The 18,033-nt window shown below is 37.7% G+C and overlaps 1 protein-coding gene across 1 annotated transcript in view; it reads left to right on the plus strand.

Moving 5' to 3' along the window:
- ITPR2 (inositol 1,4,5-trisphosphate receptor type 2) overlaps nt 1–18,033 on the plus strand; it is a 431,766-nt gene that overhangs the window by 351,833 nt on the left and 61,900 nt on the right. Inside the window, exons 49-52 of the mRNA XM_053921707.2 lie at nt 2,257–2,432; nt 9,088–9,252; nt 12,715–12,910; nt 16,880–16,972. Coding sequence (XP_053777682.1) covers nt 2,257–2,432; nt 9,088–9,252; nt 12,715–12,910; nt 16,880–16,972 — 630 coding nt within the window. The remainder of the gene's footprint in view (nt 1–2,256; nt 2,433–9,087; nt 9,253–12,714; nt 12,911–16,879; nt 16,973–18,033) is intronic.

Genomic DNA, 18,033 nt, shown 5'->3' on the forward strand with positions numbered 1-18,033 from the left:
ACCACCAACCTCCACCCTCCATGGAGGATCAGCTGTGCAGGGACAGGGTGGTGGTGCTCCAACGTAGTCTGTAGCTGTCCACTGGGTGTGCTGGCCCTGGGGTTTCCCGGGTGGTGCAGACAAAGGTCAGACCCCACTTGTGTTTTGCCCAGGCCCACTCTGCCTGAGCTATAAAGCAATCTGAGATGGCTGCTACATGTGCTGGGCTTAGAGATTCCAAGACAAAGCCAAGCTGTGAATCTAGGCTGGCGGCTGCTAGTGCCAGCTCTGGGGCTCACTGAGGCCAGCTGTTGCTTATTTGAGAGGATTTAGAAAGTCGTGAAAATGAGCCAGATCAGCCATTCATATGGAAAAGCAGCTTGGAGGGGTCTGTAAGTTGGGCGGAGCAGAGTCTCTGGGGAATCTCCAAAGCAGGTCAAACAGTATTAGCCAGGTTGATGGTGTCTCAACATGTGGCACTGGTTTGCTGGCTCTGTGGGGGGGGGGGGGTTAAAAAAGGGACAATGGCCTCTCCTTGCCTTGATGCTAGACACTTCAGTTTCTTCCTTTATGCCACCGTGCCTTTCAAGCTGCCACCCTGGTGCTGGAGCTCAGAGGGAGTGAGTCTGAGTAGGTGAATCTGTGTGTGGTCTCTGTAAGAGGAACTGCTTGGGCCTCCAGAAGTTTTTTCCACTGACTCAATCTCTACTCACTGGTTTTTGCAGCCCGAAGTTATGGGGACTTACCTTCCTGGCAGTGGAACCCTGGGCTTGGGAACCTGGTGTTTGTCTGAGACTCCTCGCTCCTGATATATCCCTCCCAAATTTTTATCCATCCCATGTGAATGAGGGACCAGCCTTTTCCACATCTTTGCCCCTTCTACCAGTCTTGATGGATGTCGTTTCTTTAATTCTGTAGTCAGACATCCATTCAACTCAATTTCCCACAGTTCTGAGTGACGGTTATTCTATATTTTAGTTCCAGTTTTTATGTAGTTGTGCGAAGGGGTGAGCCATGCCTGTCTGCACTGCCATTTTGACTGGAGGTCCTATGTGTGCTTTATGGCTTGCTTTAAGAGATAACGTGGTGAGAACAAACATTGCAGCAAGAAACAAGTCTAAACCAATGCTGTCTACGACCTGGCTTTTTGTTTTGTTTTGAGTGTCTCATAGGATCTTTCTCCCTGCTTTTGACCTTTTACCACTCACTGGGAACTTAAAGGCTACACAGACTTCATTGCAGGAGTCCAGATCATCCTGCAGTTTTGATGGCGACACAAAAACCCTGCCCACCACAACCCTCGTGGTGTTTTGCATGCAAAAGTTAATTTTATTAACAACAAAAAGAGGTGTGGCCAAAAGAAATAATTAGTAAAACATCTCCATTTTGTTGTTTCCCCTCTGACTTCATCAGCCATCCACACATGGTTGAGGTTTCAGTGCTGGTCTAGTCAGCCTAAGAATGTTGTCCTGTGACTTACTCGGCAAATCCGGCAGCACGTGATGCACAGAGGGGGACTCCTTAAATCCACGTGTCAGAGCAAACGTCAATGAATTGTACTTCTTTTTAAAGGACTACATTTTTAAATCCCCTTCTGGGCAGTTTTAAACGAAATTTTGTTTGTAATAGAGTTTACTTTTTTTGAACTTTTGTTTCTGATTATTTAAATAGCTCAATATTTTTAAGAACTTGAGTTGGCCTTCAAGCACACACACTCATATGTATTCTTTTCATTCATATACCTATATACGCTCACATGTGTTTTAACTGTTAAAGCTTGCATCTGTTAAAGACTGGATATTCTTTGCTGTGAATTCTTCAGAGGAATCTATAATATAGACACTTGATAATAGCAGAACAAGGCAAAGTATGAGTTCAATGGAAAAATACCAGGTTTCACATGATTTAGCTCTATACTTAATGGTTATTAATCATAACTTTTGAATTATGGTTCCCAAGTGGGATACCTCTATCAAAGGCATTTAGCATATGTAACTCCTGTAGGAGACAAAGATGAAGAACTCTCAGACTTAATGAAAGGAGCATAACTAGTGAATATGTAAGCGGCCTGAAATTAATTGCAAACTTTCTGGAAAGGAATGTAATGACTAATGTGTTCACAGACATTTCCTCTCAATACCCAGTGTGTACAGTAGGGTGTTTTGAAATTTAGTGTCCATGACTTCACTTGCCATGTGTGTTAGATAAAAGCGGCAAATATTTTAACATTTTCTAGGTTTGTGCTTAGGAAAAATAAACTTCTTCCACATTTTACAGGTACACTTTCTCCATTGTTCTCAGTTCTTCTTTGGATCGCAGTCGCAATCTGCACATCAATGCTGTTTTTCTTCTCCAAGCCTGTGGGAATTCGGCCATTTCTTGTGTCAGTGATGCTCAGGTCCATATACACGATAGGGCTTGGGCCTACATTAATACTTCTCGGTGCAGCTAATGTAAGTACTTCACTTTGTACCGTTAGAGATTAATTGAAAGTGTACTATATGTAAAAGGTTAACTGTGTGCTTTAATGCATGTATACACAGTAAATTGTAATTTATTGTGAATCTGAATTAACCCGAGTTTAATTTGTACCTTCTTAATTTTGAGTGAAAGAAAAGAAAGACAAGCAAAATTTGGTATATTTACAAAGGTCGCGTTTGGGGCATGATCCAGTTCTGCCACGAATTTAATCCAATCCAGTTTTAAGGCCTTCTGCATTCTGTACAAGCAGCTATTGACAAAAAAGACTTTGAGCTGCTGTTAACATCCTGAAGTGACTTCTAAATCATCTAAGAAAGATTAAATTATATTCAGTAGAATTATAGAACTAAGTATCTTTTATTAAATGACCAAGGGAAAAGGGTTGTTGTATGAGAAGCTGTGAAATTGGGCTCTTTTTATTTGAACAAAAGCTATGCACTTGTGAAAGGCATAGATGAGATTAATATTTTTTTCACTAAATTTTAAAGTATTAGAACAAAGGAGGCCATTTCAAAACTTAAGTTAGATAAGTTTAGAATGAGTAAGCCAAAATACTGTTCCAAATAATGGCAATTGTACCCAAGAGAAAATTTTAAAAGACTAGGCAACTTTCTACATGGGAGCTACAAAGGGATTTTGAGAAAAGGTAAATCAGCAGGTTGATGAAAGAGCAAATGGCCAGGTAAACAAGTAAATACATATTGCTAATATGTCTGATGAAGCACTTTACATCTTTTACTGGATTTCTAGCATAATGTTGTATATTCTGATATCTGTATATAGGCCTTATCTCCCCAACTACGCTGTACAGTTCTTATGGAAAATGATTGATTATTCAATGTAGGGAACATCATTGGTACTCAACAAATATTTCTTAAATAAATTGGCTAATGAATGAGGGAAAGATTATTTTTGTATTATGCATTCGTAGTGCCTTGTACATTAAATATGTGGCAAATATTTATGGCAAATGTATAAATTAAATAGTCAGTCAAACTTTTGAGAATTATAAGGCCGAGTTAGCATGGCCAGTTCCATGCTTCTGACCCTTATTATATTATAATTTTTCAAAACTTGGATATGAAATATATGACAGCTCCTCGTTAGCTAGAACACTCAGTCAATCAAATTACCCAGTACTCCTTAGTCATTGTCAGTAAAAGAAAGTGCAACACACACGCAAAGACACCTCTCAGCACAGGATTCTGTAAAGCACTGAATGCTGTCAAGGATCTTGGGGACAGAGGTTGTCACATCTGTAGACAGAACCCTGCCCTTCTCACTCCCTCCCATTTCCAATTTTTTTCATCTTAATACGACACCTGGCGCTTGAATGTTCAACGGTTGTTTACATGAACTGAACTTATGCTTTCAGTGCTTTGGAAATAAGCTACTTTTGCAATATTGCCAATCAGGCTAATTAAGGCATCTTCTGGATTTATCTGATTTTTTATGAACCTCTTACTGTCTTCAGCTTGTTATTTTTTCTTTAAAAAATACATGGAATATTGAACTAAATTATCTGAAGACACAAGCAATATGTATAAAACAGTAACTGGCCCTCAATAAGACATTGATCCAAGTGAGAAAAATCCACGTTTTATAAAGTGAAAGAATAGCTAAATAGAGTTGGGCCAAAACCAACAAACATTTATGGGGCCTCTATGTAATAGGCACTGAAAATGCCAAGAGGTAGAGGATGAGGTTCTTGCCATCCAGAAGCTTCCAGAATAGTATATTAAGAGACAAGGAATAACAAATTTAATGTCTACTGGGGAAACCAAACACATTTGAAGTACTTTTCTTTTTGCCCTCAGGGGACAGGATAAAAACATAATTCTGTGTGGAATTGACTAGTCATATCAGGGACAAGTTTTATACTTTAGTTTCTCGGTGAGAAGGAGTATGCATGGAGATATAACTGTATGAATCTGTAGGCATTCAGATAGCCTTCACAACATAAAACGTCCATGTACACGGCCTCCAAATGATATGTCATGATCTGCCAGGCCAGGCTTTTTAACTAAAGGAAATAATCAACTTAGACTTGGGACAAATTAAATAGAATAATTATAATTTTTATATTGTCAATATTTATAAAAGAGCTTTTATTTATAGTTTTGATATTGTACTGGTTAATAAAAATGTTTTAGCAAATAATTATTCACCTTAATATTTAACATAAAAAACTTAGTACAAGGCTATCTATAGTTGACCGTTTCCCAGGAAACAGGGAAAAAGAATAAATGCAAACACAGTCATGGTTTATACTTTAGGTTTTATATATTTATTAACTTAATTTACACTTAAAAGTTTGCATTGTGTAAACAGGTGAGATTTAAGAGCTAAAATTATTGGTGTCAGAAACAGGATAAACAAAAGAAAGTGTCTGCTTGACAGTGAAGCCTTGACGGGAATCAGAATTCTAGACCTCAGGCAAACCAGCAAGCCTGCGAATTTCCTTCTTCCCATCGGCCAAATGAGGACATTAAAACCAATGTCAGCCTGATAAATACAAATAAAAATTTTTTTTAATAAAAAAAAAGCCTATTTTATCCTCACTGTGTTGTTGAAGTCAGTTGAGAAGATCAGTGCGAAGATGACGGCAGTAACAGTGATAGCGATGTCACGGCAATAAAGGCTACTGTTTACCAGGTGCTCACTTTGTGAAGTGCAGGCTAGTTGTAAAATGTTGCTACCGTGATCATAAAAATGTTTGCATGTGGGTTCATGGAGAGTTGTTCTGGGCTCAGTGTCTCTCACAGTGTGGAGCAAATGCAGAAAGTTCCTTTTTTATTTTGGAAAAGGAATCAAGTGGGAGGAAAGAACCTCAATCTGTGCTCTAAGCATTATCAGTTTTTATCGTCTTTACTTGTTTCTAAATATTGAAGTTTTATTTAAACTGCAGCTAGTTTCTTTATCTTGTCACAGGAGTCATCTCAGTATTTGAGATGTTTCAAAAGATTCAAATGTTTTTCTCTGATATGAAGAATATCTTATAACCCAGTACAGTTTTCTTCCCATACTCTGTGTTACATTTTTAGTTGTTGGTAATGGAAATTAACATATTATTTTGGCAAATGTAAACATACATTTCATAAATATGTCATCATTTAATTTTCTCACACCATTAAATTATTTGTAAATCTCATTTTGATAGATATTTCCAATCATATGGATTTTACATGTGTTTAACTATTCTATTAATTTGTATTGTTTCTGTCTTTAGACACATATTTTTTTGTATCACCATTTATCCCTCACATACCCTCTTCCACCTCTACCCACCCCCTGCAATCACCACACTATTGTCTGTGTCCATGAGTTGTTTTTTTTTTTTTCCTTTTTTGCTCAGTTCTTCCACTCCTACCCTGAGCTGTCAGCTTGCTCTCTATCTATGAGTCTGTCTCTCTTTTGTTTGTTAGTTCACTTTGTTCATTAGATTCCACATGTGAGTGAAATCATATGGCATTTGCCTTTCTCTGGCTGGCTTATTTCATTTAGCATAATGTTCTCCAGGTCCATCCATGCTGTCGCAAAGAGTAAAATTTTCTTCTTTCTTCTTTCTACGGCTGCATAGTATTCCATTGTGTAAATGTACCATAGCTGTTTTATCTACTCATCTACTGATGGATACCTAGGCTGCTTCCAAATCTTGGCAATTGTAAATAATACTGCAATGAACTTAGGGGTACATGTTAATAATAAATAATAATACAGTAAATGACTGTGAAAGATCTTTTAATATCTTCTGAACACTTGTTATCTATAGTGTGTTTTCCTTCCTAGGAGTGCCTAGAAATGTGTAATTTATTTAATGGTATTTATAAATCAGCTTCCTTTCTCACAATTATTTGTAATGTTTCCTCATTCTGTTTCCTCATTCCTGGACTTGGTCTCATGATTTTGCAGAGATACAGCAAATGAAGTTTGGCAGATAGCTGTCTATTAATATGCCCCAGTGTTCAAATTTAATACTATCATGCCCTCAGTTTCTTACCGTAGATCATTTCCTGGGAGGGCTCATGCTACTGCTAATCTGTAAGGTTGAGTCCTACCACATGTTCCTCCAACATAAACAAACTCAGTTATACATTCTGAATCAAAACTTCCATATCCTCTTCTCTTTCCCTCTCTAATGCATGCACACGATTCAAACACTATTTCTCCTATAATATGGTCACTGAAGTTTCCTAACTGCTTCTGACATCAATTGCAGAAACAGAAAACCGCCCCATTGCTGGTGGAAAGCTAGCACGTGTCAAACTTAGTACGTGACACTACAGATTACACCACTCTTGTTTCTTGTACTGTTTTGTTGGAAATTTAAAAAATTTCCAAGGTAATTTTGACTATGTGAAAATTTTGCCTTAGGATTTGGCCACACACCTAAGAGTTTAACATCTTTCCTGCCCAATCATTTATTCTTGCATTTATTTCTCCTTGGGATGAGCACCTCAAAACAAAAGGACAACAGTTTCTGTGTTTCTGATCTCAACAGAAACAGTGGGCACCGCTGCTGGCTTCAACTCCACTTCAGTTCAAGGCTTATTCGAGAGAATAGCCATATCCATCAACATCTGGCCCTAGGTCAAGGTTAAAAAAAAATCAACCTGAAAACATATAAGGCAAATCTTTATTTTTTATGCAAATTTAGGAGAGACCATTTTAGGCAGAAATGTATCCTTGCTTTTGTATTATTTGAGAACTGAAATGTATTCCTCTTTTCGGTATTTGAATTCAATGCATTACTTTTCCTCTATGTAAAGGGCTTATCATAAATAGTTTTCCTGCATACTTTTTTATGATTCAGTTTAGGAAAGTAGAGACTGGGAAACAAAATATAAATAATTTGTCTTAAACATTCCAGTTTTTAATTTTATATATTATAGAACTTCTTATTTCTACTTTATATTGAAGAACTATGATGAGTTAATCAAGGTAGTTTAAATTTAGACAATATTCACTCAAAACAATTAACAAAGAGTAAAACACTGAATATGATTACTTAACCCAGACATTCTTCTTTTCACCATTTTCCTAATGTTTATGATATACTACCTTTATATCAGCACCTTTTAGATAGTTTCTGAGGTTTTAAAATAATGACTTCTTATATCAGACTTGCTCTTGACTGGTGGAGACATTTATTCCACTGTAGCTATACTCAATGACTAGAGAGATGTGATAATGAATCCCCACGTAGTTTAGAAAGACTTTCTGTTTCACATTATTCGCATTGTTAACAAGATAATGAAAGAATTGGTACCATTGATTATTGAGAGGAGAGTTAATTAGCAGGGAGGGAATTTAGAAAAGGTTTGAACTTTGTAGTTGCTACGGTGTTAATTTGGTTTGGCTGTCTTCTCAACATGTCTCATTGTATTTGTATTGACTTAGATTTCATAAAAGTGAAGAAAAGGGTTTTCCCAACCTCCCATACTTCACTTTTGCCTCAAAGTCTTTGCTCCTTCTTGTGTTATTTCCCAGTAAAGTCATTCCATAAGGCAATTTCTTTTGTGTGTATTGAAAACATCAACAATGTTGTAAAGAGCAACCTTTGTTCCCAAAGTTAAGTTTGGACGTATAAAGACAAGTATGGTGCCATCAGATAACTTAAAATATTCAGGGAACAATTTGGGAGAAAAAAGTGAAATTTTGAAATCTGTACTTCTTTGCTGATGACAGAGGAAAGCCGGCTCCTCAGTTTATAAATAACACGGTGATTCCAGAACCACTTAGAGGGCACGAAGTTATGATAAGTGTGCTCTTTGGAAATCACTGAACACATCACTGTTACTGCCAAAGGCTCTCAGTGTAAATTTCTGTATTCCAAAATTATGCCACAGGTGGCAATATTAAGTGCAGTTTTAATATAAATACATGGTACCAATCCTAATAAACATGCCAAAATGTTTATGAATTTATGACACATAGAGCTGAGAAAATATATGTATATATTTTACTTATTTTGACATAGGTATATAGGTATATTTATAATTTTTATGTATTTAAAGTAAGTTGAATTAAAAATAATTTTAATGGCTATTGGTTTAAAATAATACTCAGTAAAGAAAGTCCAGGGTAATAAAAAATAATCAAGGACAGATCTCTGGATATTTTCTGAAGACATTTTTCTGTTATATTTCTAGTATAATAAAAATATCACACAGGTTACTTTCAGTAGGGAAAATTCAGCAAACGCTGTTTAAAGAGTCATTGTATTAAGTGCCCCATATGCTTTATGAACATTCTAACCCTCGGAATGGCTCTATGGGCTGGGAATTCCTTTATTCCGGTTTTCAGAAGAAACAGTCCAGGCCTACATTTGCATGACTCAGGGTCGTGGCGGCGGTGGTGGGAGCGCCAGAATTTTAATTCGGGTCGGTGTCACCTGCATAACTGGAGCCCTTATTCAGCCTCCTCTCTTCCTGGGACTGCAAAGGGTACAGATCCTGCCTGGGTTGTGTTTACATGCAGATTCGTAAGCAGTCCTGAAAATTACAAAAGGAAAAATCGTGAATGAAAACCACAGACCTGTGAATAATAGCTTTTGCCAACGGCCTGTTATCTATGTGAGTTTTGGAATAAGTAAGACAGTAAAATCTAATTCTTTCCTCCCTTCAGCTTTGTAATAAAATCGTATTTCTGGTGAGTTTTGTCGGGAATCGTGGCACGTTCACCCGCGGGTACCGCGCGGTCATCCTGGATATGGCCTTTCTCTACCACGTGGCGTATGTCCTGGTTTGCATGCTGGGCCTCTTTGTGCATGAATTCTTCTACAGCTTCCTGGTGAGTACATCTCTGTGTGGACAATCACTGCGGGAAAAAAATGCACAATGCTGCTTCTTGTGCTTCTTCCTTTGATTTTTTTTAAAGCACAGCCTGACATTTAGGACAAATTATGATATTTTTAGAATTTCCTAGGCAAAGCATGAATTGTTATTATTTTTAGTCTTTTTCTCTGAGAAACTACATAGGTGGTGGAATTCTTTATTTCCTCTCTGAGAAGGAACCAACGACCCCACCTCTTGCCCCAGGTTTCATAGAACAGGCTGCTCTTGGTTTCAGCCACATCACACTTGCCTTTGCATTAGAGATTCTCCAACAGAGTGTGGGAGAAAAAAAAGGGAATATATTCTCTTGGTACTGCAATCATTTCATTCTACTTACAGTCCTGAACATTGTGTGTATCTTTACAATGGCATGTAAGTAAGAGGAGGGAAACTGCCAACCCAGCAAAAAGACATGAGTTGTTTTAAGTAAAATCTTACAGTTTCAGATTTAATGTCATTGTTGTTAAGCTTATCTACATATATATTTAATTCATTAAATGGATTTTCAGATTTCTTCTATAGATTTTGGTGTGTGTGGTGTTTTTGTCTGTTTGTTTTTGCTGGCTACATATATGTTTTATGCCCATAAACCAGGAGAAGAATCAGTATAAACATACGATGTTTTGAAACTGAAAGCCCTACCAGGTTAGCACCATGTGTAGGAGCAATTTATTGATCTGTCCCGCCCAGAGTTGACACGCAGTAGAGAGCACCGCCCAATAAAGTAATTCCTGAAGACACACTGAAGATCTGAAAACACTGTGCTGACCCAGTTTGCTTGCCTCCTACTTCCCTGTTAGGTGATCTAGCACAGCCCTGTATGGAGACTGAAAAAAAGCTAATTTTTCATTTACTTGTAAACACTTGAAAGAGCCATAGTGAAGAGTGCATTTGTTCCATATGTTTAGATTTAAAATTATCTTCTAAGCAGTTAATTAGATTACTCACCAATCGAAAGGAAAAAAATTTTTTTTTCTGTTTCAGGGATCCAAGTGAATTCCCTCTCTGTTCTGAAAAAATTAATTTGTAAAAATCTTCCTGTGACATACAGAGTTGGGAAAAAAGTAGATTTATAGTTTGTATGGAAAATAATACAATATTTGATAAGTAATAATATAATAATAAACTCTATGTTTTACACACTCACAACTGTAAACCTACTTTTGCCCCACCCTGTATAAAAAGCTATTATACCCGGCACTGTAACCTGACTGTGTTATGTGCTTCAACCCTCTTGTTTATGAAGTGGATAGGGAGCACCTGGATTCTAATTCAGGTCCAAGTCTGGGACCTGAATAACTGGGATCCTGTTCAGCCTTCTCTCTTTTCCCGGAACTGTAAAGGATACAGATTCTGCCTGTGTTATGTTTACATTCAGGCAGAAAGCAGATAAGGGTAGTATGGGAGACTATTAGTATCAAAATCCATTAAAAAGATAATGTGAAATGATGTATGTAAAAAGTAAGGGTATTTGACTAAATGTATATTTGAATGATTATATATATGAGTTATTAGTAATGGTACTTTAATTTATGTTACTTAACCTTATTTTTTTAGTTTTATTTTCTCTTGTCTTTTATCTTTTAAATCACACAATAGGGATGCTAATTTGTTTTCATTGGTTTGGTTATAGAAAGGAGATAGTCCATTTGATATTTTGGGTACTAGAAGGAAATTGTAATGGACATAATAACAAAATGGAATTTAAACATATTTTTTAAATATTTTCATATTTAAAAATTATATGAATATTTATTCCTGGATTTGTCCACAAGTGTCAATCCTTTATTCAAAATATTAAAAACCACACTAGCTTTTCTTTTTACACATAGACAGAAAGAACCATCAACCTCACCAACGTCAACACCTTCTGCATTCTCAAGATTCTAATTTCATGAGGATAGTTTTGGGCCCAGGAATATGCAATTTTTGTAAGCATTACATGAGCTTCTGAAAGCTGTAAACTTCCAGAAACTATCCAGAAGTGACCTACCGCCCATTGTCAGGCATTTTCTTTAAGCCTCTAGTGAGTTAAAGTTAAGAAACATCTCCTTATGTCAACTCAATGCTTAAATATGTCACTGCACCAATAATTTGGAGGTTGAATTTGCATTAGTTAATTTGTCTGTACTGAAGAATGTTGACTTTATTTCTAGAGTTTGCTGCTCCCTCCAGAAGATAGATAGCAAAATAGTTAAACATATTTTTTTTTACCATCATGAATGACAGCTCCTAAGTTGAGCAAACAATCTAATAACTTTACAACAATTATTTGTAAGGCTACAATTAGATCAGAAAGTAACTGTGTAACCCTCAGTACTCAGAAAAAGAGTCCATGGCCCTGGGGTTTCTGAGAGGATGTGTAACACTCACACCTGATTGTTTCAGCCAGTTCAGAAATTCCAGTCACTTCTCACAGATGGCAGAAGGCAAACCCCGACTATTCCAATTTTAAAAATATCCCTAAGACTGTACTTTCAGGGGTCATTTTTATAGTTCATTAAAAATATTCCTCATTTCCAAACAGGTATTTATGCCTTTTTAAGTGAATGTTAAATTATTGCTTTTAATCACCTTTTGATAATAAAACACATACTTGCTAATGTACAATTTCCACTTTTTATCGAGCAAAAAAATTAAATCATTTTTAATGTTGACCACAGAGAGCAAACACATATCTAGGTTCTTGACTAGTGCATAGATTTTTCTACTACTAAACTCATAATGGGGAATAACCCATTAGAGGACGTTAATTAGCAAACTTGTATATTATATTTTTGTTTATACTACTGTTTCCAAAAGTATATACTAAAGTAATATGTTTTGCCCTCATTATGCCCCTTTACTAAGGAAAGATGCTTTCATTTGTCAAAGATTTTAAAATTTCTTACCTTTTCTATTGCAACAGGCTCATAAAATTGTTCTCATAATTTTGCCTGTAAACACTTGATTGAACAATACATTTCAAGAGTCTGTCAATTATTCATCACTTAGTGAACCTAATTCAGTATTCTCACTTTGGCCATTTTACATATTACAGAAGCCACTGCAGAATATCAGTAAGACTAAAAATAAGGAGTAAGTAGCTAAGTTGGTTAAGTATAACATTATAAATTTTCTAAATTCAAATCTGAAGCTATGCTGTTTCATGTCTTACGCAATTGCAACTCTGTTGGTTAGAAAATCAACAGATGCCCGTTCTATGTGGTGTTAGAGTTCTCTTTATTGAAAACCAGTTTATTAATATTGTTAGCAATGGACAGCAGTATATATTTTGGTTCATTTTTAAGGTGTTATTTAGGTAGTTATTTTTTCACAGATAAGCTAAAATGACTTGCATTTGTATTTGTAATGACCTTTGTATTTATTTATCTTTTGCTCCTTTTGTGTGTGTCTGTGGTGTCTTTTTTTTTTGTAGCTTTTTGATTTGGTGTACAGAGAAGAGACGCTGCTCAATGTCATAAAAAGTGTCACACGGAATGGCCGCTCTATTATTCTAACTGCAGTCCTAGCTCTCATCCTTGTCTACCTGTTTTCCATTATTGGGTTCCTTTTTCTGAAGGATGACTTTACTATGGAAGTGGATAGGCTGAAAAACCGAACTCCCATTACAGGTATTGCTATTACCACTAAATGAGCTTTCTCTGATAGCAGGTATGATGTGTAGGTAGCTTGTTAGGAGGATTACAGATAAACAATAATAGAGGAAATGTTTTCTTTCATTCCTTTGAAAACATGTCCTGGTTCACTAAGAGCTCACAACTGTAAAATACTTTTAGGCTGTATATTAGCTCTCAGTGTGTATAGGAATATCCTTACACAAGCAACATCATCCAAGCGCAGTCTCAGTAAGAAAGTTTCAATGACGACTATATTCCAGAAGACAGTCGTCAACGTCAGTGCAGGATAATAGCTTTGGGATGCTTTCTTCGTATTTTCCCCTCTCCCAAGAACATATAGTATCATTTACAACCATTACTCTATACGTATTTGCCCACAGTACAGCATATGATACTTAAATAATTGAAAACGATGAATGTTTTGGCTTGAAACCATCATCTAGTAAGAAATAAGTGTCCAAAAATACTCAAAATGTTGTCGTTAAGGAGCTCAGTCCATCAGTACATGGCCATCAGAATTTCTGTACGGTGTTTATTTTTGTTGGCCTACTGGTTAGACATTGTGTGTTTATACTCACTGTGATTCTTGTCATATGAGGGTCATTATTCTCTCCATGTGATTTTGAATTTTTACTTATGCTTTCTAAAGGTTTCTTTCTAGCACTTTCTTACCTTTTGTTGGTTTGTTTAAATTTCTTTATGACTCTTTTTCCTCTGCTCCTACCTTGCTGAGTAGAAATCATAGTTCTGCACTTTGCTGTTAATTTCCGGGGGTGACCTTGCTGATGGGCTGTAGGGAATGGAAACCACAAGATGACTCACTCTCTCAATCCATTGAGTTTAAAGGCACACTTTAATTAGCAGTGCCTTATAAGCCATATTCTTTCTTGCCTTTAGCAAATATTTCTTAATTATTAAACTAACGATATTTGGTAGAATCTTTCTTAGACTATGGGATAATTAAATGACATTTAGATCTTTTATTAAGTCTAAGTGGTCAAGGCACAGAATATAAAGATTATATACTTAGATTGAAAGTTATTAAACTTGAGATGGAATTTCATACCTATTATTCTCTGCTCTCAGGAACATGAAATATTTTGTGTTAATATGTTTCTTGTTCTTTAAATGTTCCTTTTTTCCCAGAGTTTTACAGGTACATATAATTGGAGGAAAAGCTCAGATATATAAATACCCCCAAACTCCCTTTTACTAAACTATCTTTGAATCATAAACTACATGCTCTCAAAACTCTTCAAGTTTTAGTTGTTTATGAGGTAGGATGAGTTACTTAGTGCAGGGTGAGTCTGAAGCCAAAGTATCATAAATCCTGGATTCAAATGTGTCCAGTGATTATTGTTTTCTGAATCTAGTAGTAAATTTTTTAATTGTGTTATTTATAAAGGAAGTCAGTGTTGTTATATTATGAATACAAGTATCTTCTTTAGGAATATAAAAATAGCTTCCTTTTTTGCTTACAATATAGGGAAAACTGGACATAAAATGCCAAGCTCTTTACTAAATGTATTCATATTTATGAGTGAAAGCATTAAATACTATGAATCTAGCATATGAGACAGCTAACAAAGCTAAAGTCTTGATTCTTCATACATTGAGAGTTTTTGTTTCATAGACTGACACTGAGAGTGAATGTGATACCATGGCCTGGGAAAAACATCCTGATTTTCATGGTATTTTTAATTTACTTCAGTGCCATATATTAGTGTCTGTTGAGACAAGGCATAAAGTTCATACTTTCAAGTATTGAACACTCTTTACTGCTAACACTGAGTGAAATTACCGAGGATGACACACCTATATAGCAAGTGAAATTTGAAGTGCATAAGTGCACAGCTCTTCAGTGAATGAATTCACAGTCAGAAAGCCAGGAACTGAGAGGGAGGGGAGGTTGAGAGTTCTAGAGCTGGATGGCAAGAGCATCACAGGTGCAGATGAGAGTAGAGGGCGGAGAATTTGCAAATGGCACTGGGAATTTAGGAGAAGGCACATCCTACCTCTGGAACCAGTGGAATCTGCTTCCTGATAGACGAAGGAGAAGGAGCCTCCAGTTGACTGCAGAGGAGATCCATGTCTTAGAAAAGCCCGAGGGGTTGGAGGGAAGGTTTCGTCGACAAGCCGATGTGACAGATGTGACAGTCTCTCTCACTCAGGTCCCTTCTTCCCCATTCTCATGGCTGCCCTCCTGTTTCTCACCCTCATTTCCTCTGACCCAGAATACTGCAGGACCCTCCTGTGTGGCTTCCCTACCGGTTAGCCCCCCTTCTGCCGGCCCCAGTCATTCATTCTGACCACCGCTCTGGTTCTGTGTCTCATTCGTTCCAACGCCTCTCTGAGACTGGTGCTGGCTGTGGGATGCTTGGTTTAGAATCATTAGCTGGGAAGCCCAGGTCGCTGTGCCATCCTGTCTACACCTTTGCTGGTCTCTGTTCCTTTTGGCACACAAATTGCACCTGGAATTGCCCCTTTTCCCTACCTCATCTCCGTGTGTGTCAATCCTATGTCTCCTCTAGATTAATCCTTCTCCAAAAAACTTTCTTCTTCTTTTTCTTTCTAGAATTTAGATCTCCCTCTCCTAACACACAACATTATATTAGCTGTACTTCACTTCCTGCACTCTGTAAAATTAGGTCCGTACTGCTCTGTGCTCCCAAATTGATGGTTGGTTCTCCAAGGCCTTGACTGCAGGCCCTCAGAGCCTAGCATGGAGTCAGCAAACATTTAGTAAGCAAGGGAACGGCTTCCAGAGCACACTCAGACACCCCACCTCTCTCCCTCTCTAACAGCCCGAAACCCACTCTACCTTTTCCCCCAGTCTTGCCCACGTCAGGGGCAGGGACAGATGGAGGGCAAACGTGCAGCCTCCCTTCCTCCAGTGGACTCCACTTCTGGCCAGCAACCCCCAGCCTGGGCCACCTCCTCTCCACCTGTCCTAACACCAGCTCCCACTCACCACGTCCACTCTCAAGTTATCCAAGAACCAGGGTGACCTTGCTGTGGTGTTGCTTGGAAACACACTTGAACATTTCTTCAGCTCTTTGTATGTGAAAATGAACTGGCTCAGTGTGAAAAAAATAGGTTTGAGAGGAAGGAACCTCTTCACTTTGTATCTGTTACTAACAACAAACAATATTTTTTTAAAACTTTTTTCACGTAGATAGGAAGGTTAGTATTTTCTGTTCCCTTCTGGGTGAAGGAAATAACTGGTGAGCCAGCAGGCAGATGGATCCTTGGGGACAGAGGAAGAGAAGAAAGAACCTGAACAGGGATTTGGCAGAAGATTCCTGCTTCCCTGAGGCACTTAACACCCTGTTCCCTGTAAGAACACCCCCACCTGCAGCCCTGCCTCAGCCACGGGGACCCACCCGTGGCTGAGAGCTCAGGGAGCACTGACTGCATTGGGAGAAATGTGTTTCTGGCATTCTAAGTCTTAACCTTAAACATTTTTGGTCACAGAATCATTGTTACACATGGTGGTTAAGGTCTACATTATTATTAATACTTTGTCAGCCTCTTTAAAAAGGTGTAAAAGCCCTGGCCAGATAGTTCAGTTGGTTAAAGGGTTGTCCTGATACGCCAAGGTTGTGGGTTCCATCCCCAGTCAGGGCACATACAAGAAATACCAATGAATACATAAATAAGTGGAACAACAAATGGATGTTTTGCTCTCCCCCCCACCCTCTGTCCCTCCCCACCCCCCTTCCTCTTTCTCTAACATCAATAAATAAAAAAACTATTTTTAAGTTATAAAAGCAGATTGGCCCATGAACCTATTCTCTATAAAATTGCTTCAATGACAAAATCCTTCAGCCTTTCAAACTAAGAGTTTAGGAACACAGCTAAGCCAGGGTAGTAGTGCCTTTTATTTGCATGCCTTTGTAACTGTGTGTTCATTCCTTGTCATTTGCATATTTGTCTCTATACCGTGTTCTACTTTGTTCTCAGGAAGTAACGACATTCCTGCTATGACTTTAACTTCAATGATGGGAACATGTAACAAGGAAAACTGCTCACCCACGATACCAGCTTCAAATACAGGTTGGTAAAAATGACTCCAGAACAGTATAAACTCGATACTTCCACAGTTGTGTTTATGTGATAAATGTTACTGCTGCTTACAGAGTTGCTCTAGGAATTTCATGGTGGTTTGAAATAGAAGAATGGAGAGTAACAGAGCCAAGAAGCTTCAGACTAGACAAAGTGCTCCCAACTCTGCCATTTTGTACCCCCACCCTGTTCCTTATATTATTTCCATTCATGAGAATCTGTTAAACTTACCTGTGGTACATGCTGTTAAAAATTCTGCTACCATATTGCACACCCATACCACACTGAGTAAGATAAGACCCTTTAAAGAATCTGGAAATGTGTGCGCTTACAATTAAAGCATCGTGGTTCTAGTCCTGAGCTTGCCACTTTCTGGATCTGTGTGTCTTAGATACGCTACACAAACTCCCTGGGCTTTGCTCAGGTGGCTTGCCCCGAGAGGAAAGGAGGGAGCAAGAGACAGAATATGATACTTTCCCTGCCTCCAAAGGAGCGAATGGAAACAGGCATACGAAAATAATTTTAAAACTCCAGTTGTTCTCAACAGTTTGGAAACTATGGCATATGTGAAGTTTAATGAGCTATAGAAGGAATTAGTGATCTGTTTCCAGAAGCAGCAACAATTTAGGGAGTATATGTCTTTAGTTAAAGAGTTTCATACACACACACACACACATATATATATGAAAGAATCTATATGTAGTAGATAAGAATCTACTATATATCTATACGTATAGATATATAGATAGTAGATTTAGTCTGTCTTCTGTTAGTAAAGGACAGAGTTGGATTCAGGGAAGATGAAGGAAGAAAGCGCAGTGTAAGGGTGGATATCCCCACTTCCATCTGGGAGCTCTTTGGCTGGGCACAAATGATATGCCTTCATTCCTGAGTTTCCTATTTTCTTGGGATGTTGGACTGTTGCTTGAGGAAAAATGGAGTCCCTTCTACTGACTGAATGTTTCATGCTTCATGACCTAAAGGGAGAAATAAACACATGAATACATCTCATCCCAGTGTCCAAGCCACTATAGGCACCGTCAGCAGTTGCC

This window comes from Desmodus rotundus, chromosome 3 (assembly GCF_022682495.2).
Source record: "Desmodus rotundus isolate HL8 chromosome 3, HLdesRot8A.1, whole genome shotgun sequence".
NCBI lineage: Eukaryota > Metazoa > Chordata > Mammalia > Chiroptera > Phyllostomidae > Desmodus > Desmodus rotundus.